General features: G+C 34.7%; 1 protein-coding gene across 1 annotated transcript in view; it reads right to left on the reverse strand.

The window, feature by feature from the left end:
• Nucleotides 1-224: 224 nt before the first annotated feature.
• LOC140532284 (contactin-6-like) overlaps nucleotides 225-26,205 on the reverse strand; it is a 326,641-nt gene continuing 300,660 nt past the window's right edge. The window contains exons 17-22 of the mRNA XM_072650698.1: nucleotides 24,755-24,989; nucleotides 24,544-24,659; nucleotides 22,929-23,115; nucleotides 9,204-9,314; nucleotides 6,023-6,193; nucleotides 225-760 (exon numbers count right to left, since the gene is read on the reverse strand). Of these exons, the coding sequence (XP_072506799.1) occupies nucleotides 660-760; nucleotides 6,023-6,193; nucleotides 9,204-9,314; nucleotides 22,929-23,115; nucleotides 24,544-24,659; nucleotides 24,755-24,989 (921 nt within the window). The 3' untranslated portion in view covers nucleotides 225-659. The remainder of the gene's footprint in view (nucleotides 761-6,022; nucleotides 6,194-9,203; nucleotides 9,315-22,928; nucleotides 23,116-24,543; nucleotides 24,660-24,754; nucleotides 24,990-26,205) is intronic.

Genomic DNA, 26,205 nt, shown 5'->3' on the forward strand with positions numbered 1-26,205 from the left:
CAAAACAAATAATTTTAAGGGGAAAACATATCAATTCCTAGGACATCTAATTTCTTTTGAAGGCCATCAAGAATCTATAGATAATGCTGATATTTTTCATTTCTTCCAATACAAAGTCATCGGTTAAAAGACATGGAACGCATCATTTCTTGGGATATCACCTTGGTTTTAATAAATAAATAAGGCTCTGTCATAAACAAATAAACTTTATTTTCTTTCCAAGCATAGCAAGAATGTCATACTTAAGTGAGGGTGTAGGACAAATAGAAACCCACAACTCAGTTACTATCTTTACAAGAAATCTTATATCATGTTTGTCATGACCACCAACCCAAATGGGATCAGTCCAACCTATTTGTTGAGTTTTCTAAATACTCTTAATAACTATTTTCTTTAAAGTTACTCTAGTTATAACTTCATAGCACATTTCCAGCACCATTGAAAAGTCAGCATTCGGTTGGGTGTTGCCACATTCAAAGTTGCTTAAAATCACTATATCAGTGCATCAGAGATATTTACACGGTATGAACAATGTCCAATTCATTTCATTCCAAGGAAGTCTTTATCAAAAATGTTTACTGTGACAGCTGAAGTGTAGCCAATTGTATATATGGAACAATCTGCTTTCAAAAGTCCAGAATGGTTTATGGTTTCATTTATCATTGAAGTGACACAGCTGTAAAACAATCCAAAATCACAATGACAGCTGACAGGAAATTGACTCTAGGTTCTGAAATGTGTACTCCTCCAGAATTTAAGCCTGGAAAAAAATAATAATAACTCAGAAAGAATTGATTACATTTGTTCAACAGATATTCTGAAATAAATGTATTTGTTAGTATGAATTCACTTTCTTACAAATAAATAATTTATTTATTTTTAAATCTGATTTTTGGGAGTCTTTGCGAACTATCTCCTGGAATGTTCTTTTAATTACTTAAACATATGCATATCTATCTATCTATCTATCTATCTATCTATCTATCTATCTATCTATCTATCTATCTATCTATCTATCTACCTGTCTATCTATTGATCGATCGATCTATCTATGTAATCTATCTATCCATGCATATATCTATCAGTCTCATACTTATATAAGCATCAGTCTTTCAATATATCTATCCCTCTATCCATCCATCCATCCATCCATCTGAACATCTATCTGTATGTTTATGAAAACAAAACAAAAATTCATTATCTGGAGTTCTGTCACTCAAGTATGCCAAAAAATAAAAGAAACATGTTTATTAATTAAGGGTATTGGTCTCTGGAAGTAATCACTAGCAACAACAGCAAAAGTGAAACAAATGACCAAAGAATTAGAGCTGGAAATCCTCAAATTACATTTCAGTCTATGGGATTGGTTGGTTTGCCCACCAGGAGGTAAAGAACATTCATATTGTTAGAATATGACAATTAAGAAAATGAAAGCTTCTAAGCTCAAAATTGTAGCTCAAATCAATATCATGCTTGCAGTCATTCTGGGAAATAAGCCCTGCACAGGGTTACTTTCTTCTTCTTTTAATTGTCTTTACTATTCATATTGATTATTAAATATCATAGGGAGTTCTGAGGAGGGAATTCAATGTTTGTGTATTCCAATCACCTAATAGACTGCCTAGTGCAAAGTAGGGGCTTTATAAATGAATCCCAGTTGACTAATTTGATTGCTTCTGTTTACTAAGGAAATAGAGAATAGTGGGTTAATGGTATTGAAATTTTTAGATTTGAGACCATCTTCTGCAAATTCAAGATCTTTGCCCCATTTGTTTGCTTTACTTCTCAGTTCACTTTAAAGAGAGTGATGGGTTTGGTCTTGAAACAACTAGGTTCAGAATTAGAATCTTTAGAATTTGAGCTATTCTGCTTGTATCAGTTACATTCCCTTTTTCAAATATTTCACTATATCAGAGGACCTTCCCAAAGTCTGGGTATTTTGGGAAGATGAGCAATGCTTTCAAGGAACCTAGAAATTCTACAAGGTAAATATGAGTAGGGAGCATATTCCAGATATATAGGATAAAATATGACAAGACAGAGTGATGTGAGATGTGTTCTCTTTTAGGGGGAACTACATGTAGACCCATTTGAGAGGAAGAAGAATTGTATGAAGAGATTAATGGGCAACATGTCTTGGAAGGTAGTTCAGAACCAGTTGTGTTATAAAAAGACTACAAAAAATCAAAGAGAGGGTTTTATATTTTGTCTCAGAGACAAAATGGAACTCCTGAAACTTCTGGAGGAGGAAAATGACATGGTCAAACTTTTTTTTTTCTTTTTTTTTCAATTGTTAGTATGTGGAATGGAGATTATAAATGATCAAAGGAATGAAGTCAAAAAAAATCAAAGAAGACATTTATGAACTGATATTTTTTACAGTAAGCAGAAACTGGAGAACAATTCATACATCAAAATAGTAAAGAAAAAGAACCCTGAAAGACTTAAGAACTAGATCTATGCAATGGCTATCAGGAATCCTGATGAAAAACTCAAGATGCAGAGTGAGAAATATGTTTTTAGAAATGACCAATGAGGGAATCTGTTTTGCTTGTCTACACATATTTTTAGACAAATTTTGTTTTCCTTCCTTCCTTCTTTCTTTCTTTCCTTCTTTCTTTTATTTTTTTCTTCCTTCCTCCCTCCCTTCCTTTCTCTCTCTTTTCTTTCTTATTTCTTCCCTCTGTTCTTTTTTCTTTTCCCTTGCCCATCTCTCCTTTTACTTCTTTTTTTACTTCTCTTTTCTTCCTTCCTTCCTTTCCCTCCTCCCTCTCTCCTCTCCACTCCCCTCTAGTGTGGAAGTTAGAGCACATTTGTTAAATGGAAAAAAAAATAAATTGAGAAATCCCATCATGTTGATTTATTCCTACAGTCCTTTCTGCTAGGGAGGCTGAATTCAGGAGCTTTGAGCTGCAGTAGGGTTCAAGCTGATTGGTTATACACATTACATCAGGCATTCACATATATTAGCCACTGAGAGTGGAAGGCCATTAGATTGACTAATGTGAAGCAAACCACACAGGTTCTGGAAAAAAAAATCTAGCAGGTTAAACTTTCCAGGCCAATCTTTATTGGAATCAGGCCCATGAATAGCCATTTAACTTCTAACCTGGATAAGATATAGAGATCCCATTTCAAAATAAAAAAAAAATGACACAATAATAAGAATAGGAGGGGCCATTAGGAGGAGATTTAAATATTCCAGCTGAAAGATGGTGTAGGTCTGAGCTAGTATGGTAGCATTAGGACTGGGCAGAAGGAAGAAAATGCCAGAGAAATTGTGGAGGCTGAATCAACAAGATTTGACAGATGTTTCAATGGGAATAAGTGAGAGTGAAAAGTGGAGAATGACTCAGGTGGAAAATTTAAGTTAATGGAAGGATAGAACTTCAGTGGGATGAGGAAGGATAATAAATTAAGAATCAGAAAATTTGATCTTATGATACCCTTAAAATAACTGGAGATGCCCAACAAGTAGTTAGTGAAATGAACCTGTAGATTAGAGGACATAATAAAATTGAATAAGCATATAACAATTGTTTATACAGAGGATACTTGAATTGACTCGAACTAATAAAATCATTATCATCATCATCATCAACAACATCAAGGAGACAAAGAAAAGAAGGGGATCCGGGACAGAACCCTAAGCTAAACCATGAGAGGTTGTAGGAAAACATTGAATATTCATCCAAAGAATCTCAAAAAAACCCAGAGAATTAGGAGAAACTGTAGAATTAGGGCTGTGAAAATCCATTGTGAAGTGTATATCTTGGCAGTGGTCAACAGTATCAAATGTTACAGAGATCTTAAAAAGGCTTGAGTTTCAAAAAGAAAGGTCATAGGATTCGTGTCCTAGAATAATGAGTTTCTAGTTGCCTAGAAACTCATTCACTAAGGAGCATATATTATTTTATCATTACCTGAAGGGTTACTCTGACCAGAGTTTCCATGAATGTTAACATGTGAAATCACTAAATAGAAATTTGAGTGGCAAAGTACACATAGTTCCCACTTCTACTCATCCTCTAATACTGGAACCTTGTTTCATATTTCACAGAAAAAAAAATGAAACTATTTGTTGAGCACCATTTTCTCCACTTTCCTGCATCATACATCCTCTGGATTCCTCCTTCTAGAATCTCTGTATTCACTTATGTCTTACAGAAAGAAGTCACTCATCTTCTGCCAAGGCAAACTCCTCTATGTAAACAAGTGATCCCATTCCATGCCTTTTTTTCTAGCACATTTTCCCTTATTTCACCTCATTTCTCTCACTTTGTTTCAATCTCTCCCTGAACACAGGCTGCCTTCTTACTGCCTACAACGATGTTTATCTTAAGAATATATTCACTATATCCATCAATCCCAAATAGGCATTATCCTATATATCTCCTCCTTTTTGTAGTTAAACTTCTCGTTAAATAGTATCTCCTCCGTCTTCTCTCTTAGCTCTTTGGACTTTGGTTTCCATCGTGATTATTCAAATTAAACTCCTTTCTACAAAGTTATTAGTGATCACTTATTTGCTAAATATGATAGCCTTTTCTCAGTCCTTATCCTTCCTGACTTATCTTCAACATTGTCAATAACCCTCTTCTCAATATTATTTCTCTCTAGGTATTCAAGATATTGCATTTTCCTTTATGTCTGACTACTCTTAAACTCCTTTGCTGGATCTTACTTATATCACGTATCATGTAGTTGTTCCCCGGGGCATTATCTTGGGCCTTTTACTCTTCTCCTCATACTGCTTCACTTGGTTGTCTCATAATCTCCCATGAAGTCAATTTTCATCTCTGTGCTGGCAATTGTAAAGTCTATGTTTAAAGCTCTAACCATATTACAATCTTACAAATTTTAATCTCTTATTGCCTATTGAACATCTTGACTTGGACATCTTGCTTATATTGTAAAGTCAAAATATCCAAAATTGAACTCATTTTTTCTCCATTTTCTCTCTATTTGCCTATTACTATTAAAGGTAGTGTTACCCCAGTCTCCCAGTTGGGATATTTTCCTTGACTCCTCATTCTTACTCACACCATATCTAATCAGCTGCCAAGTCCTTCTGATTTTACCTACGTAACATCTTTTGTATGTGCCTACTTATTATTCCTTCTGACACTGTTGTCATTCTGGTGTTGACCCTCCATACCTCACACTAGGCCTTTTGCAATATTGCTTGGTTAATCTCCTGGCCACAAGCCTCTCTCAGTTTAGTCTCTCCTCCATTCACCTGTCAAAATGACCTGGCTAAAAGGTAATAAGTCCAGTGGTTCTCTATTGGCTCAACCATTAAAATAATGCCATACAGAGTCATTCAATGCCTCTCCCCCATTGGGATCAAATGACATCAGCCTTTGGGATGTTCTTCCCACAAGATTCTCCCAACTAAGGGGATTTTCACTGGTTGACATCATGACTTGAATGTTCTCCCTCATTTCTTTCTTTTGGTTCCTCTGGGAACGTTAAGTCCTTAAAATTCTAGATTATTTAAAGTCTCAGCTAAAATCTCTCCTTCTACAAAGAGCTTCCTCAATTCACCTTAATATTAATGTCTTCCTTCTGTAGATTATGTTCAATATACCCTGAATATATGTTTTGTATATAATTATTTGCAAGTTCTCTCTCCTTTCTCATTGGTCTGTGAGTTCCTTGAGATCAGAATTCTCCATTGCCTTACTTTGTATCCCTAGTGACTAGCACAGTGCCTCAAATATAGTAGATGATTAAACGTTGCTTATTGACTGCTAACTGACTGACATCTGTTGGGCAAGTGAATATTTCTTTTAAGTTGTAATAAGAAATTGTGTTTTTATTGTGACTTCTTGCTTGATGAACCAGTGATCGAAACTGTATCATCATGAAGTATCCTTTTGCCCACAGCTCTCAATCCAAACAGAAAATTCTTACTTTCCTCACACTGTTTAAACAAGGAAAAAACACCTCACAATCTCTACTGCCTCTTTTTACCACTGGGCATAATCAAATAGCCCACAGGCATGCCAATGAAACTTACTTGATATTTTAGGGATCCTAATATTTTCACTGCTGCTACCATCTCCACCATCACTGACTGTTCTTAATTCAATTATGTAATCTTCTTCAAAGGGAACAAGAAGCTCAGCAGATGTGGTATTTGTTTCCAAAATATGTGTTTTACTTTGCCTGTTTTGCCTGTATAAAATCTAAATAAAATAAAGATGATTGTTAATGCTGGATTTTATTTCTTTTTAAACTATGTATGCTTCTACCTCTATATCTATAAATTTCTGATTACTTACCAAATCATAATATCATTCCTTGACAACATCTTTTCTAAACAAATTCATTCTCTTTTCACAAACAATGTTGTACTCCAATCCTTTATACGGGTGGAGTAAAGGAAGACTCCCCTATACACACACACAGAGCTTTTGGAACCATTAATAGCTGCTTTAGAATAAAAGCACATGGTAGCAATACTTTTGCCCAGGTGCAGAAATTTTGAACTCAGCACTGGATCTCTTTGACGAGGGAGCTATGAAAAGAATGAATTCAGATTTATTGTAGAGAAGCATTGATCCCTACTGAACTCAACTTTGAAGATAAAAAAAAAATATGGATTTCCTTAAATTTTTTTTGTGGTCATCTTTACACTGTATTGCCTATGCTTAGCCATAGCTTTCATCACTCTCCTGAAGGAATCTTAGATTCCATCTCTGGAAGGCCTAATTTTAACTAATAGTTGAACTTTTGCCTCATCTTCCCAGAACTGAGTCCCAAGCCACTTCCCAGCTATCTCTTCCACAACATATAGCTCCTATTATGTGACATTCAGCTCCATTAATATGTAAAGTCCTTGAGAATGTCTGCCTGACTGGTTTGAATGTCTGTTCTCAGTGCTTAGTTCAGTGTCTATGGTAGTCTCTTCTAAATCCCAGTCATGGAGTATGAATAGATGGAACTCCCAACATAGTACAACCCCTAAATCAAGTCCTTTTATAAAAGAAGGAGAAATTCTTGTCCAGCCCTAGAGTTTGAATTTGCTTCCTAGGTATCCTCAATATCAAGGATTCAAGGATACAGCCTTCTTACAAGAGGATGAATATTTCCTGATGAGAGGATATAATCAAAGATTGGGTAGCTTCAGTTAGAAGAAGGAGTGTCAATGAGCTAAAATAATGGGATGGGGGAACAAAACCAATTGAACCCATTCTCGTGTTATACCAATGAACTATAAGGATGGGAAAGATGTAATTGTCTTCCTGGTAAGCTTCCCATTTGAGAAGACACATGAGCATTCAGAAAAATATTTGTGAGATGAACCTGGCCCTCACTGGAATGGAATTAGTATTAGAATGGATTTTATGCTCTATTGTGGTTATTTTATTTTATTTTTTTTTACTATTTTAGGAAGAGTGTGAGATAAAGGGGGTACAATGCTAATAAATAAATTTCTATCCTGAGTAATTTATGATATTCAGGATAATTTTTTACCCACCTACCTTCTTTTCTAAACAAAAACTTTGTTCAGAGGTTTTCTAGCTTAAGCTTTGGGTGCGAGTATAACGATATAAGTTAAGAGGAATTTGGGGGGAGAGAGAATTTGAATCAGAGCCTAACATAAGAAATGTTGGTACAATCTGAAGAGTTTGAGTTTTGTTTCCCTTGGTTATATATATTTATTTGATTGTATATCATTTTCTCCTCTTGGACTGAAAGCTCCAAAATTACATCTCATCTAAGTTTTCACAGCAGAGCATCTAGCACAGTATTCCATATATAGTGGATGCTTGACAAATTCTTGTTGACCTGAAATGAGTGATAGAATTATCCTAAGACCACCGTATGACCTATTCTCAAACTGAATTAGAGAGGGGATGTTTTCTTTTTTCTTTAAACTTAGCTACTTTTGCTAAAGAAAAATTTTTGGCTACTGCATCTAAAATCATGCAATTTATCTTTATTAATTAAGTAGCTTGAGGATATTATCTTTAGAGCTTGCTGTGAAGAGTCAGTGTTTAGTTTGGATAAGATTCAAATGCTTGAATATTTATCTGCCAAGAGATGATGCCCATTAACACTGATGGAAGTGAAAAAGATTTAGTCTGGTATCCCTGACTGAATTTCTACTAAATAACGAATTTGTTGTCACAAGAGCCCATCTTCCTAAAACCAAGGGGACTCGGAACACAAGAAACAGTATTTTCCTTAGATTTCTTGGATCCCTCCAGGCTTCCCCATCAATAATTTACTTTTCTGTGTCATAACCTCTTATTAGCTAGTGGTAGGGCCACACATACCTGCTGTCTGATGAATAAATTTTATGCTCAATTAGATAACTCACTGAAGTTTTATATTTTTCTGTTCCATAAAAATAGTTAGATAACAAATGCTTTCTTTTGATGTATTAATATGATGGACTTGTCTCAGCACTTATTCATTTAAAAAAATGATTGTTATTTATTTCATCAGCATGTGCTATCATTTTTCAAATATAGTCAAACAATGGTAGGGTTCCAGTACACTCAACAATCCATTTAAGTAGGATTTGGGAAGAATATAGGCAGAAGAATCACATGAAGTAATGAATTGCGGAAGGTTGTGATTTTCACTCTTGGAGGAAATAATTATATTGAAGAGAACAAGTGTGGTACCTTGGAAAGAGAGGTGGATTTTTTGAGCCAGAGGACTCAGGATCTAGTCCTGCCTCTGTTACTACTAATTAAATGATCACGTGACAGACATTTTGTGTTTCTAGGTGTCAATTTTCCTCTAAACTGAAGGACCTGAATTTTCATGTTCTCTGTGATTTTTTCTAGCTCTTAATCTATGATCCTATAAATTCATGGATAATTTAAAGTAAACGTATTAAGATATTTAAAATATATCCTTTTTTTTGAGGAATGAGGTAAGACTAAGCTAATCAAGGTAATTATTTAAAAAATAGCTATAGTTTAGTTGTTAGAATGCTGGACATAAAACCAGGAAGAACAGTATTTTTGTCTTGCCTCTAACAGAAACAGAGTGTATGACCCTGGATAATCAGTTAAATCTCAGTTCTCTAGTCAACTATGTAAAGCTAACCTATCATTTCGCTTTTGGGTGGACTCATGGGTTTTGTGAAGAGAGTACTCTATGTTAAGTAACAGATCCTACATATATTTGCATAATTGAGATGATTTTTTTTAAATGTAGATTTTTCTCTATACTCCCTTTGTAGCCCAACACATCAGACTCGTTTTCCATGGTTTTATAATGTTCGCAATTCAAACGGATTTTTGAGTTTGTCAGTTTCCAGGCTATGTTAGATGGTGCTTGGCTTGGAGCTTCAACAAATATACAATCACAAGATACAAATGAATATTAAATTGTTTATGGTTGCTGAATGACCCATCAACATGAAAAGGAAAATAAGTCATGGCTGGTTAAAATTAGAAGGAGTTAAATGGTTGCAATGCCATTACAAATACCATATTAATTCTCATCAGAGGGAAGTAATTCATTCAAACTCTACTCATTTGGGAGTGTATTTTGAAGAAAACACTGAATGAATAATGGCTTTGTGCTTGTCCAATATTAATTTGTTAATAATTGCTGTTGAATTTGTTTACCTTATTGCCTATATGAAGACATCATTAGCATTTTTTAATTGACCATTCATCTATGGATACCCCAAAAATGACAGTCTCAATATATTCTTTGTCATCTTGCTAATAATACAACCAGAATTACTTTTCAGTTATCACCCCTCCCTACCTTGCCATTTTGCTACTTCTGTCTAAAATATGAATCACACAAAGTGTGATGCTTTCTGATTACTGAAGTGTCTCCATGAACCACACATGTACACACATGGCACACACACATTTAAAAAGAAAATAACAATATTCTTCTGATGACACTTTAAACTTTTTGAGAAAAGTAATACCACATTTTTGAAGAATTTAAACTATAAGTGAGAAGAAGGATGGGGATGGGGGGAAGCACATAATGGGAATGAGCAGAAGGAAACAAAATAAGGATAAATAAGTAACAAGAGTGCCATAAATGATGACATTGTAGAGACAACTGTTTGGAAAAACAATAGATGGATAAGATAGTGTGAGAAACACATGATTCATAGCCCAGTTGTGTTATTAGTATCCACATGATGACAAGAAAGCCTAAGAAAAACTCTAGGGATGTTGGATAAACTTCCTATGAGAAATTTATGGGAATATATGGAAAAAGAATTCCATAGATTAAGCATAGTTGGGTTACAATTTGCTTCAGTGGAGGAAATACCCACATTGATAAAAATCAAAGGTCCAATGAACTATCAAAATATACTCAACAGTTGAATTTGGAGTTGTCTAAAATGTTCATTTTAAAGTATAATTCTTTTTGATTCTTTAGGTAGCAGCTAGGTGGCAGAGTGAATGGAGGATTGTGCTTGAAGTCAGGAAAATATGAGATTAAATATGACCTCAGACATTTCTTAGTTGTGTGATGCTAGGCAAACCACTTAAACTCTATTTGCATCAATTTACTCATCTGTAAAGTGGGGATAATAATAGCCCCTACTTCCCAGGTTTATTGTGAAGACAAAATGTGACAATAATTTTAAAGTGCTTAGCACAGTGCCTGGCACATAGTAAATGCCAAATAAATATTAGTGAAAATGAAGATGATGATAGGTTTAGGATATATTAAAAGTCAACTGTTTTTCATTTGTAAGGCTAAATAAAAAATAAGTTATATTCCATTTGATTCTTTCTTGTCATCTTTTAATTCAAAAACATAATTGAACTCAATGATGAATTCATTTTAACAATGACAGAAATAGAAATAATTTTTCTAGGGAATCTTGATTGTTTACCTGTTAATTAGATTTTCTGGAAAGTTTCATTTTTTAAAAGAACCAACAGAGATAAGAACTATATTACTATGTACTCGTTACCTTCTGGTTGACCACTTTATTACAGCAACTCCTGGATCATCTCTTATCCATGGTCACCAGATATCCCAAATAACATTTCTGAAAATGCCCTACCCCCACCACTACTTTTTTTAACTTTAGTTTTTTCTATAACATGTACTACATAGTTTAAGATGATTTTTTTTTTGTTTGTGCTTTTATGATCCCAACCTTCTCTCTCTCTCTCTCTCTCTCTCCACATATACACAGATATGCATATATATGTATATACATATGTATATATGTGTGCATGCATTGTTATGTATGTATATGTGTGACTGTATACATTTGCATGTATATACACACATATAAGTATGTGTGTTGCATATATGCACATATGGTTGCCATTTTTTCTTCCAATGAATCTATTATATATGACATGTAGAGGAAGCATACTGTACTGGATAGAGAATGTCTTAATACCAGGAAAAATAGTTTCATGATTTACCTCTAAAAAATACTAGCCATGTGAACTTAGGCAGGTCTCTTAATCTTGTTATCTTGGACAACTCTCTAGGAAAATAATTTACACATGAGTTGTCAGTCTTCATTGTTTAATGAAACAGAAATACTCTAAATCAACAAACAAATTTGGACAGAAATACATACAAACACACATAAATACACAAATATACTGACTTGCTCTGATCATATGCCCTTGACCTTAGGGAATATCTATATCCACATGCTGACACAGATGTCTAAAACAATAGGTCATTTCATTTATATATTCTACTTTAAAACTATTAAATTCTTTGCTATTTGCAAGGTGATTGAAGTGAAGCAACATGAACAGGACCACACAGATAGTAAGTATTATGTGTCTGAGGCTGGATTTGAACTCAAGTCCTCACTCAAGGGTCAGTGGAGCTGACCATTGAGCTGCCCACTTGCCCCCACACCATCATCTTCTGCAGGAAGACTTTGCCACCCTCTCAGGTGCTAGCGACATGCATTCCAAATTTACTTTGTAAAATCTTTACTTGTATTTTGCACACACTTATGTAACCAGAGCCCCAAAAGACCATTGGTATGTGACTCTTCGCTTGTGGAGATCAATGCCTCATTCCTTCATCAAAATGGGGAGGTATTGGCAGGAAATGGGAAAGAAGAGAGATCCAATCACTTCCAACTCTTCTATCACTTAGCCTCCATAATCAAGAGAGAAGAAATGAAGTTGTCATTCCCTTCACAGGTAAATGATGGGAGAAAAACCCTAGGAAGAAACTTATACAAAAGATTGTGGCAATATTCATCATGTCCTCATTTCCAGCTAAAGACCTGCATAATTCCCTTTTGAGTGAAGTCTAGGACTCTCTTAGGTGATCTGAGGCTAAGAGCCTCAAGAGATCAGATCTCACTTTTTACCACTCCTGCCAACTCTGCCCTGCCCGTAACACCAATGAGGAGAAAATTCCTTAAAAGTGGGCTTTAAGACTTGAATAATACTTCTATATGCACCTGTTTTCTCCTCCAACAGAGTATAAATTCCTTCAAGTAAAGGATTATTTTTTTAGTTTTTCCTTCTAGCACCATTCCTTAGCAGACTGTTTGGAATATTTTATGTGGAATAGATACTTGTTTTAGTGTTAATAAGCTAAGTTAATAAATATCTATGCAGTGTTAAGATAGGCAAAATGACTTAATTTGGTCATGTCAGATTAACTTCTTGGAATATAATGTACCCAATAATAATTCAAGAAAAAAATAGGGCTTTGCATTCAATAAACACTCAATAAAACTGGACAATGTCTCTCTTCCTAGAACTACAATGGTGACAAAAAAAGAATATATGCCATCTTTCCTTTAACTAGTTGAAGGTGCCTTTGCCAGTTTTTTTTTTATTGTTTCCATGATACAGAGACTGAGCTCTCCTGGGATTCTGGCTTTAATCCCAGGGATGCAGTTTTGATGGGCTTCCTTTGTTTCTGTGTTCTTTTAAACTAAGCCCACACATTAGCAGCTTCACATGCGATCAATACTGAACAAATATAAATCTACTCCTTTCCTGTCACTGGCAATGATGAATTCTGAAGGTTTCATTTATTGCTGTCTGTCCTGTATTTGTTTTATAAAGAAAAAGTAGTCTTTCCAACAACATGAGCTAGTTGATAGAACACCAACTGGGAGCCAAGGAAGCAGCTTCTCCTTCATACTATGCCAGGGATTCTGCAAGCTTGATTAAGTAACCTCACCTTTCTGTCATTGCTTCTTCCTCTCCCCAAACAAAGATAAGCATTCTGCTTCATAACTACCCCCACAGAAATGTCATGAGGACAAACTCATTAAAACAAAAACTATAAGACACTTAGGAAGAACTGTCATATTAAAATTAAAATTCAACTGAACCTCTTTGAACCTTCTTTTTTTCATGTGAAAGAAAATTTAGTACAATGGGAAGATTATGGTGGTCTGGGAAAAGATTGAAGTTTGAGTCAGTACTGTCACATACTCACTGTGTGACACCAGGAAGGCCACTAAACCCTTAGAGCTTCAATTTCCTTAGCAATATTAGAAAATGATATTTTTTATCACTAGAATTGACATTAAAGGAGGCTTTACCATCTGTTTTGCTTTTACATCTTAAGGCTAGTAAAACCATTCCATCAGATTTGCAGCTGAACACTTTCATAGATGTTGTCTCCCATTAAAAAAAGTGTTTTTTAGAGCAAAGCTCATATTGAGTTTTTGATATATGCCTCCAATAGATAAATACTTAATAAATGATTTTAAAATTAATTCATGCAATTACACACATATCCTGTTACACATAAAATGCAGTTGATAATGTTTGCAGCACCCATCTTCATTTTTTCTAAACATGTCCTGCTATATTATATTTGAATACATTTTGAATTGTAAAAGATAATTGAGAATCAAAGTGGTTTAACAGATAGTCAGCATTAGGATGAGGAAGATCTGGATTCAGATCATGTCTCACATGTTTTCTAGCCATGGGATCACTGTTAATTAAACCTCTAAATTGTCCCAGGCAACTTTCCAAGATTATCATTTACATAAAAGTTGAACAAATTCACCAGTAGAGGGAGTTTCCATACTGGGAATCTCACACATGGATAAAATCAGAAATAACAGTTATTTTTATTTGAGGACCCCCAAAAAATCAGAAATAACAGTTATTTTTATTTGAGGACCCCAAAGAAAAGTGAAAACAAGCTTCACCAATATAAAATATGAATCATCATATTGGTATATAAGTAAATATAAGCTCCTTGAGAGCAGGAACTTTTGTCATTTTTGTCTTTGTATCCTCAGCACACTGCTTGACACATAGCTGGTGCTTAACAATTCACTAAATTAGCCAACAGAGATGCAACCAACATGAATCATTAAAATGGCTTATACTTTTTCTTTATACTGTATTTTGGATCTTTTTCCATTAACCAGATGACACAGTGACGTGACAACAACCTTTCATCACACTAATAGTTTCTCCGTGATCAATTTTTCTGTAGATGGCATTTATATTTGACTGTACTTTACCCTGTGAATTCAATTCAGAAACAACTTCTTATGTCTCACTTCTAAGTAACAGCATGGGGTTGACATTTGGGCAAGAGATAGAAAAAAAATCGACACAAGATGAAATAAAAGCTTAATGTTTCCTTTATATCTAAATAAGTATTGATTGTATATTTGCAGCAAAAAAGAATCCCACATAGAGTACTTATCAGTTAAAGTCTGGATCCCAATGCAATCAAAATTTCCAAGCATTTTTCTTTTCCAGGGTATGACTATGTCTCTCTAAATAATAACCATTTTTCTAGGATTGACTTAAAAAATCACACGTGTAAAGGTGAAGGAGTCAGATTTGAAAGTTATGCATAGAGTTTGCCATGGACTTTCGCTATCTCTGTATTCAATTCAATTTAGCACTATCCTGGCTTTTGGAGTCAGAGGACCTCAGTCCAAATCTTTCCTCATGCATATCACCTGCATGTCTCTGAGCAAGTTACTCTGTTCATGCCTCAGTTTCTTTAATTGTACAAGGAAAGAGTTAGACTTGAGAGGCTCCAGGGTCCATTCTAGATGTAGATCTACAATTCTATAAATTATAAAAATGTGACATTTTCGAAAGAATTGCTCACATATAGCTGAAGGAGTGAATAGCAAAATATCTATTATCGCATTGCTTAAATAAAATCCACTTCCTCTATAGATACAGATTTAATATTTCATTAACAATTGAATCCTTAAGAATTGTTATGGAGTAGGAAGATTTTGGAGTAGGAATCAAGTTGTCTCCTGTGGATTGTAAAAAGATGCTAGGTGAAGTCATTCATTTTCTGTAAGATTCAGTTTCCTTACTCTTAAATACAGTTATTGAAACCAGTCTTGAAGCTAGGATAGACTTCTGGTCCTTGAATAAGGATAGGAATGAGTTTGAATCCAGCCTTAGATATTTCCTTGCTGTGTGACCTTAAGCAAATCAGTTAATTCCTGTTCATCTCACTTTCCTTAACTGTAAAATATAATTCTATACTTAATAGATATAAAAATGGCACCTACCATCCAGGGTTGTTGTGAGGACCAAATGAGTTAATATGACTGATGCATAGTATGTACATATAAATGCTAGTTATTATTATTATCAATATTTAAATACTCATAAATTATTTATATTGTTGTGTAATATATATTACATATAGTGATACAGAGTTTGCTTGACATTTTCTGAGTCTCACCATAGCCTTATAAGATAGGTACCACACATATCATTTTACTTTACCTCCTTCTATTTTAAAAACAAGTTTCAAAGTCATTAAATGACCTGTCCATCATCACACAGTCAATAAGTATTAAAGATTAAATTAAATACACTTTTTCTTTTCTTAAAATTCATGACACTACACTGATTGCTATGAAACTCAAATGAAATAATACATCTTTATCCTCTTTGGAAGTTGTAAAACTCTACAGAAATACAAGATACAGTTCTGATTTTGTTCATTTCATTCAACAGATATTATTTAGCTTCTACCAAGAATGTGGCACTGTGCGGAGGAACAGGTATAAAAAGAAGAAACTAATACAGGTGGATATAAAGAAATGTGAAAGCCCCTTTATGAAGGAATGGGAAGAGGGAAAGAAAAATGAATCAGAAAAGAGCACCCAATAAGTGTAACTAAATAAGAAAGTCAATGAATTGTAAAGAATGGACAAAAAAGCCTAATGAAAATATTGAGGAAATGACTGAAAAGCATGATATTTTATGCATTGAAATATAACTATTTAAACAAACATGGTGGCTAAGTAAACCTAATGAGTTGTGTGGATATTTAATGTTAAATTTATCATGAATCATTTAATAAAAAAAATGTCAAGGTCCTTGGGCTCAAAATTAAAAAAAAAATCACAGTGAAATAACAGATATACACCCACACCCACACCCACACCCACACACACACACACACACACTGATGGCACAACGTTTTCTTAGATAGTTGTTACAATTTCATTGTTTAAGTAATTTTCAGTGGAAAAAAAATTCCCTCTAGAGATAATTATGGACACCTGGGTCTTTATATTCTTATATATTTTATGGAGAATTTATAGAGCAAATTTACAGAGTTTCACATACCTATTACATATGTGTCAGAGACAGGATTTAAACCTGTCTTTCTGATTATGATACCAGTTATCTGAAAACTATGCCACACTTTCTATCTACTAATTCTGTAATCTTATGAAGTTGCTTGGATGTGTTAAGAAATAAAATAATTTGTTTCAGATCTCAATTATATGTCAGAGTAAAGTCTTGTTTTCCAAGTCCTGAGATAAAATCTGTTCTGTACTGTTATGGAGTTCAAGATAGAATCAGTTAGGGCACAAGAGAGGTCAAATAGATGGGCATAACAACCTTGGGAATGGACAGGGAAGCACTTCTACCTTGGAGGCTACACAAAGGCTTCATGGAGAAAGTAGTACTTGCACAAGGTCAAGAAAAAAAAAGATAAGAAGAATCACAATAGGCAGATAAGAGGGAAGGGGGAGAACAAAGTAAAAAAAACAAACAAACAAAATGACATTTTGGGCATGAAATAAGATATGTGTGTCAGTAATCTGGGGAAGAAGACAGAAGGACAAGATTGGCTAAAGAGGTACCAGCTCCATTTGTTTCTAAGGTAGAGTCTAAGCTTAATTCATACCATAATTCTTCAACTACTACACCTTTGAGACAAATGAGATAGGTAGAACATTCAAGGGATTTGAATATCCAAGTGATGAATTTGCAAAATTACAATCTAATTGTGTGGAGAATTCAGATTTCTATTTACTATCTTTGACTATCCAGAGTTCATCTGGATACCAACTCAAATACAAATGATACTTATATTAGATATGTGGATAACATATGGAGCCCAATGAGTCTCTGAGATTTTTATGAAATTTCTATATCGTGAAAAAAAATAAAACAACATAGGTGTTGAAGGAAAAGAAACTGAATTTGAATTTTGACCTCATCGTTTACTAGCTATGTGTCCTTACAGTAAGTCACTCTCTCTGAACCTCATTTTTCTTATGTATAAAGAGAAATGTTGACTAGATCTCCAAGACCCTTCCACCTTTACCTCTCAGATTCCTTTCTTAGGACTCTGTCCTGATCAGTGCATTGGATGTTGCATTATACTAGTAACAGAAAATAGAGAGATTGTTGAATTTGAATTTAGTTGATCTGAGCTGGAATCCCAGCTCTTACACTTTCTGTCAGTGTGACCTTAAACAAGCTGCTTCACTCCTCTAAGCCACAACTCTAACATAAAAGAATTTATCTAAGGGTCCTCTGGGACCCCTTCAGCTTTAAAACTACAATCTTTAAAGAACACTACTTGATTCAGAAAGGTGCATGATTAAATTGGAAAATGTCCTTACCATGAGGAAAACAGCCAAAATCCATTCCAAGGTGAAATCTCAAGACAGTAAAATTCATTACAAATAATTATGTTGTATAACAATGTCATTTCCATTCTACAGAGGAGGAGCTCAATAAAGAGATTTGGTTTGAAGAGTAATCTTATGAAAGGAATAGGCAACCAATAATTCCCTGTCCATTCAGTATTAATCATTTGCTCTAATTGAATTATCGTATTACATTCTATTTAAAGCGCACATCAGTAGGTGAGAGGATTGAAGAGGAGAGGGGAGGGAAGACAAGCTAAGAACAAAAGGAAGATGGAAGGGAGGGGGAAACGATCTTTTACCAAGGTAAATCTCTAATAGAATAGCAAAATTTCAGAATCTCTGTGTTAGGTATAACTCCAGATGCCATTTTGATCCAAGGTATACCTGCCTGAGAATCTTCTCCAACTTTTGTGATAAATTTGGTTACCTACCATTTCCTCAAACACTTCCTATAAGGAGGAATTCACTTCTGTATAGAATATTCTTTTCAGTTTAGGGTATCTCTGTATCTTAGGAAATTTTCCTTAGATTGAGTCAAAAAATTTGCTTTTTAATAAATTGTACTCCTCATTCTTCCTTTTCTCCTTAGTAACAAACAAAGCACTACCTGAATACAGCTCCTTCATCTGAGCCATCAGAAACATTGCCCTTCTCTTTCTCAGGACAAACATCTCTAGTTCCTTCAATTAAGGACTGTATAATTGAGACCTTTCATGATTTTCTCTTACCCCAGTATGTTTTCTCAACTTATCAATGTACTTCCTAAAATATAGCATTTCTGGTATTTCAGATGTGACATAATCAGATCAGAATACAGCAGAACTCTCACCTACTATATTCTAGAATACCAAGGCTCTCTTACTGCAACCTAAGATCAATCACTAATAATATTTACATATGTTCATGTGTGTATGTATGTAAATAGATAAATGTATATTACAAATATCTCATTTATTCTCATAACAATCTTGTGAGACAAGTATTATTATTCCCATTATACAATTGAGTGTGTCTGAGTGACTTGTCTAAGGTTACATAGCTAGGTAAGTATCTGAGTCTGTATTTAAACTCAGGTCTTTTTTTAAAAATTAATTAATTTTTTAGTTCTCTACAATCACTTCCATAAGTCTTAGAGTTTCTCCTCCTTCCTCCACTCTCCCTCCTCGAGATGGCATGCAATCTTATACATGTATATATACACTCTTATTAAACATCTTTTCACATTAATCACATTTCATAGAAGAATTAAAATGAATGGGAAAAACCATGAGAAAAACCCTAACAAAACAAAACATAGCACAAGAGAAAATATTCTGTTTCTTTCTGTGTTCCAGTTTGATAGTTCTTTTTCTAGATGTGGATGGTATTTTGCCTCAGCAGTCCTTTGGGAATGTTTTAGGTCCTTGTATTGCTGTGAAGGGCTAAGTCTACCAGAAAAATGCCTTGACTCTGTGGTTGTTACTGTGTACAAAGTTCTTCTAGTTCTGCTCCTTTCACTCAGCATCAGTTCATATAGGTCCTCCCAGATGACCTCAGGTCTTTCTGACTCCAGGAACAGTGCTCTATCCCCTGTGCCACCTAGCAGCCTGTCCCAATTCACTGAATTCTTCTGACAGTGTAAGACATGAAAAAAAAAAAAAACCTGCCTCAAATATGGATAACAATGAAACACAGAAGATGACTAGTATCTGGAAAATTGGGCTAGGGTGTAATAGTCCAAGAATTTAAGTTCTTTTTATTAAGATTTTTATAATTGCTATTCTACTCACATATTATCCCCCATACAGAATGCCAATAGATTAGAATAAAGGCTTTGAGTGGGGATCAATAGGAAGATAGATAATTGCTTAACCTCCTCATCCTGCATTTCTAGTTACTTTTAGCTATTTTAATGTTGTTACAGAACGATGCATGTTGGAGAAAGTCAACTGCAAGAAGTGTTCAAATAAATTTGCTGTGGAACACCACAGAAGGAGGGGAGGATACTGAGTAAAGTATAACCAGCATTCAGCAAGAAAAGAAGACATCATTTTTGGCAACAGAGGCATCCAGTTTTCAATTTCTCAACTCTCAGGTGTGCTTTTCCTATAGTGAATAACCTTAGTATTGCTTTTTATTTGAATTTCTCACTTAAAATGTTCTTTTGAAACCAAGCATCTCCTTGGGTCTTACTGGTATAAGTAGTGTAGATAGAAACCAGCACATTGCTTCCCTTCGACTTTTTGGATTTTTGTTTTTGTTTTTTGTTTTTTGTTTTTTTTTACCTCACTGCTTAGCACAGTGCCTTATATACACTAGTTACATAATAAATTACTATTGGATTGGATGGAAAAGCTGTTAGTATAACCCATGGTTAATCCATGGTACTCCCAAAGGGTGATCTTGATATGTCTCTGGAAGATCTAGAAAGACAGTTAACCTGACCTATGATTACTATGTAGTAGGGCTAATGCTTGATCCATGGAGACATAAGATGAACCAACTTTCAACCAACGTAGACTTGTACAATTTTCCAGTTCATTTACACTGTATAAGCAGCAAAATAGGTAGTTCAGGTCAAAGGGACTCTCCCCACCTCTGCTCCAACAGAGATCACTTTGTGGTTCTAATTTTTCGTTGCTCATGTCTCTGCTTCAGATTGCTTACAGTGAATTATATTTAGATGTCATTGACCAACTAGATAAGGTGAATGATAGATTAGAGAGAATATTACCTCTCATGATGAAAGAAAAAATACTAATCATGTTATCGAGTTACAAATTTCACTTTTAAAATCATATTTTCATCCAATTCCAACACTCATGACATTTTTATAGAGAATGCACTTTTACCAGACCAATTCAGCATAGGGAGAAAGATAAATATCCATACGTTAAGTATGGATATAGCCTGAAAGCAGTGAAGATGTCTAGCTTGGAGACAGTATTGAGTCTTGAAAATATGTATCCAGTCAAGACATTATTGATTCTAGCAGGCATAGGTCTGAAACTGTGTAGCTGTTTAAGCAGTAGGTACAGGAACCAAATGATGGCACTCTTGTTCTGACTCTAGAACTGGTTCTTAGATTCAATGTGGGCTAGGAAAGGGCTGTGTACTTAGCAGCTGCTCTTGCCAAGGGCAAGGTGCATTTGCTATTGAAGGTTTTGTACTGTGTAAGGGTAAAGAAGTGAGAAGTATCTGGGTGGCACTGTTTGTCAAGGAGAAATGTTAATTCAGCCTCTAGTCTTTCCTGAGGAGTCCCACTACTAAGGTATCCAAGCAGAGATCTCAAATCAAGTGAAAGCCCTACTCTTTTTCTGTACCTATAGGGCCATCCATCTAGCTGACAGAAGCTGGGTTTGAATTAGTCTATTGGAGCCCCAACCAGGGACAAGTCCACAGTTATGTTGCCTAGGAACAAAAGAGGGTCAAGGGCTTGTAAAGTTCCAACAAGACGGACATCAATTAGCTTTGATGCAGGAATGTGGGGGATTGTTAATGGATTTAATGGTCAAAGGCAGTCATTTACAAAGCAGAAACAATTTAACTCTGTATACATTCACATTGCTTTTGCTGTAAATTGGACAGTAGGTGATGTTAAGGAACTGTTTTTTCTTTTCTTTTTCTACATCTTGTAGGAATAATAAAGAACCAACTAGAAGACAAGGAATTTGGGCTAATTTGGGAATGGGAATGTGCTGCTATTTACAGATATATGAGAGAAAAAGAGGGAGAGAGGAAGGGAGGTTGTAAGAATCATAGATTTAGAGTTTTAAGGGATTTTAGAGATTGTCTCATCCAACTCCTCAATATCATGCCATCATCCTTTTTAGATTAGAAAATTGGGGATCAAATAAATTGAATTGTTTATGACCATAAAGCTAATACATTTCAGAGCAGAATTAGAAGCCAAGACTTCTCAATTTCAGGTTTAGCCCTTTAGCCACTATACTATTTTGCCTTTCAAGACAACTGACCTCTTTGGTTAAATTTTCTTAGCGAACAAAGGAAACAGTAGTATTTGCACCTCCTACTTCAAAGGGTTGTTGGAAGTCTAAAAGTAAATATGATGTGTGACAGAAGATAGGGACTGGACTTTTACTTTCCTTAGTGAAGAGAACTGATAGATGAGGAAACTTTCCAAACTAATGCCTGTGAGCTTCACTTTCCCTGAAATTTAGTATCTCAAAGTTGTCTAAGCACTGAGAAGTGCTTATCCTCAGACAGTAAGGGTCCCACTGTAGGTCTTGAATCCATATCTTGATTATGAGGCCAGCTTACTAGTCACTACATCAGGCTAGTTGTAAAGTGCATTGAATTGATATAAAGATCAGTTATTACAATGATCTCTATCAGCTCAGTTAGTCACTGATAGGCTCAAAAAACTGGACAATCTTCAACTGATAATTCAGTTAGAAAATATTCCTTAAACATAACCTATGATTAATGGTACTCATTCAAAGTGGGACAATAACAACAACAGAAATGTTAAGTTGTGACACCTGCCCTATATGAGCTTTGGATTTAAATAAGGAGATTGGATAAGGGATTCAGAATTTTAAATTTCCAGGGTCATCTGTAGGGTACAAGGCATCCTTTTCCAGGAACACACTTCCAAATTTGTCTCAAGTTATAGTATAAAATAATTTACTCTCCTCTAAGCGAAAAGAAATCTCATGCTAGCATTTTCTTATGGGAGTTATGGGACTATCGATTGATCAAATGATCTATCTCTTGTTCTCTATTCATATCTAAATCTATCTATGTGTATAACCACACTTGTTGTTATTGAGTTGTTCCAGTAGGATCCAACTCTCTGTGACTCCATTTGGAGTTTTCTTGGCAGAGATATTGGAGGGGTTTGCCATTTTCTTCTCCATCTCATTTTACAGATGAAGAAATGGAGGCAAACAGGGTTAAGTAACTTGCTGATGGTCATGCAGCTAGTAAGTGTCTGAGGCTGGATTTGAGCTCAGGTCTTCTTGAATCCAGGGCCAGCACTCTATACACACATATATTCCACATCTTTATCTATCTATAGACCAAAGCAGTCTATCTATATATTTACTTAAATACTTACGAGATTTTTTAGTAGTAACATTCACTGGATCGCTTGAAGGACCAGTTCCTGCAGTATTGTAGGCTCTCACTGTTGCAAAGTATACTGTATTGGCTTTTAGCCCCGTGATGCTTTTAGTTGTCGTATTCCCATTGACCCTGATTTTCCCAGCACTGGTTTCCTTTGAGTCTTCTGTCCAATATAAGACCTATTCATTGAAAACAAAGAGGAAGTTCATGATTTCAAAATATTTGCTAATTTGTTTGGAAGGGATAAGTAATGGGCACATCCAACTTATGCATTTTAAGGAAGACAGTATATTTTATCATTGAAACTGTCAATTCAAAAGACTATGAATATTTATAAGGAAGAGACAAAAATATATCATAATTCCAGTTTAACGAACGGGCTTAGGAACATTGGGCTCTTAGGAATATATAAGGAAAATCTGTTATGAAATTTCAATATCTAAAGGATTTTTTAATAAAGAGTATAAGCTAATAAAAAACAAGAAATGATTTTTTTGAATTATGGTTATACTGCTCTTTAGGACTTTTCAATTTCTTATTCTGTTTCAAGAAATACTTGATAATTTAATGAAGTAACATTTATTAAAGCTTTATTTGGTCCAAGATACTCTTCTGGAGTTTAGCAAACTCTTCTTTTCAGCAAACTTGCATTTTAGTGAGGGACATATGAGTATACACGTATACATATGTATATACACACAAATGTATATACACATATGTACACATACATATATACATACACATATGTGTGTGGGTGTATATATGTGTGTTCTATATGTATATAAGCATGTCCATACACACACATATATACATAATGTGGAAACAGAGAACAACTTCTTCACTACCAGTGACAATTACGGGACAACTGACACTAACACTGATATAGACACAGGAGCTCTGGGAGTCAAGGGACCTCTTAGACCACTGGTCCTACTTTCAATCACAGCCGTTCAGAGCTATCATCTGGGAAAGCAGCTCTTGTGAAGATGAAGTCAGTAATTCCCAAAAATCATCAACCAACTGCTAGCCACAGAACAGCCAAGCCAGCAGAGCTGAAGAAGCAAGGCACGCTGAAGTTGATATAAGGTTCAGAGCATGTCAGACAAGTCCAATCCCCTCCCAGTACTTGACTCTGCTTTCCTTTCAGACTCTCATGGAGACAGCTCAGATCCTAGAGGTGAATCTGGATTTTCTATATTTAGTTTCTTTCAAATTAAATAAAGGACAAAAATAAGAGGTTTAAGAATACATAAATTCTTAATCTGGAATCTAGGTGCTTTCTTTTGTAAACATTTTAGTAACTATTTGTAAATATTTTTGGTTCTTTGATCATACTATGTACTTCATTTTATGCCTTTTAAATACTTATTTTGAAAGGGGGTGAATAGGCATCACCAGATCCCCCAGGGAAGCAAACACATAAATACACACACACACACACACACACACACACACACACACACACATGCACATGCACCTTAAGAATTTTATTTTGTAGATTTTTTTTCTGACTTTCACAGTCTTAAGGGTCCTTGGTATATTCTAAAGGACTAAATTAGATGACGGGACTGGGAAATACCTTTCTATATTAATTTAGGATGTACTACCTCATAACCTAGTACCCGTCCTGTGCTTGTGTTCCAGGCAATGGCATTCCAAGAAATATCCACTTCAGAGGATGAACAGCTCTGTACAGAAGCTCCAGTTGGGGCCTGTTGAGGTTCTGTGATCAAAAGAAAAAAGTAATTATTAATATTATTATGATTTATAATCATATTTAAAACATATATGATGATTCTAGAAGGCTTTGCTACTCACCATCTTCTCCTGAGTAGACAATGGTTGCTGGACTCAATGTGCCTTCACCTTCGTTATTATACACACCCACTTTTACTTCAAAGGGAGAGAGAGGTATAAGACTTTCATTCCTGTACACATACTTTGAGGCTTCCACAGAAGCCACTGATGTTTTAATCCATGTTAGTGAGCCGACTGGTCGAAACATGATGTTATATCCAAATCCTTCTCCATTCTGCAGTTCATCTGGGATTGACTGGGAACAGAACAAAACAAATAAACAAACAAAAAGCCATTGATCATTTTCAAGTACATTCTCTAATATTTATATTTTATATATATTATATATAATTATGTAAATTAAATTATGTAACTAATTGATTACCTGATATTAAGGATAAGTTTCAGAGTTAGAAGAGACTTCAAAGTCATCTAATCAAGCCCCTCATTTATAAATGACTAAATTAAGGACAATAAAATTAAGCAACTTGTCTAAGGCCACACAAAAAGTATAGGAACAAGCCAGAACTTGAATTCAGGTTCTCTTCCTACATTCTTTTCCCTGTTGATCCCTCATTCACATTTCTTTTGTAGAGAAAACAAGTATTTTTCTTCTTTAATAGAATGTTTAAAGTGAATTATTATGCTGCTTCTAGAACCATACACTAGATCTGTAAGAGAAGATGTACATCGTTAACTCCTATCTATTGTGAAGTCCAATGAGTTCATATGGATTGTCAAAGTTTTTATAGACTGTTAGTGTCAAACTGTAAATAAAACATGTCTTCTGACTCTCGTTGTGTAGACTGTTCTGGGAAGTTTCAAACTTTAACTTTTCAAGTGTAATTGGATAAATAGATGAAGCTTTAAATGAGGATTATTTCAAGTTTTACACACATATTTAGGATCACATTGTAATTCATAAATTATAATTGCAATGATCTCATAAAGTTTGATAGACTACAAAAAATACCACTATTATACAAATGAGTCATTTAAATGTATAAAAATACCTCTCTTTAAGGCTATGGAAATTACTATTTGCATTTGTCACCTAAGGTCTTCTTCTAGTATATGACCTTGTAATGAAGGTTATCCTAGGTTCTCCAAAGTCAGGCCAACAAAGTAGGTGGCATTGTAACTTTTAATAACTTGGAAAAACTTTGAGTACTGGTTTTTGACAATAGTCTATGATGGCTGTCCAAAAATGAACCCAGATAATTTTGAAACGTGTGTGGCAGAGGAATTTAATTGCTGTTGAGTAATTTCTGGAAAAGAAATACATGAATGCAATAAAACATTTTTAAAATGGTTCTTGGGTCTCTGCATTTCATGTCTACATCACCACTGATGATGGAAAGAGAGAATAATGGAGGAAAAAGATGGAAAAGAATGGAAACACTCAATGCAACTCTTTACCTACTTTTGCTACTTTTTATATAGAACCTTTGTAGAATGAACAATGAATTAAT

This window comes from Notamacropus eugenii, chromosome 3 (assembly GCF_028372415.1).
Source record: "Notamacropus eugenii isolate mMacEug1 chromosome 3, mMacEug1.pri_v2, whole genome shotgun sequence".
NCBI classification, from domain to species: Eukaryota; Metazoa; Chordata; class Mammalia; order Diprotodontia; family Macropodidae; genus Notamacropus; species Notamacropus eugenii.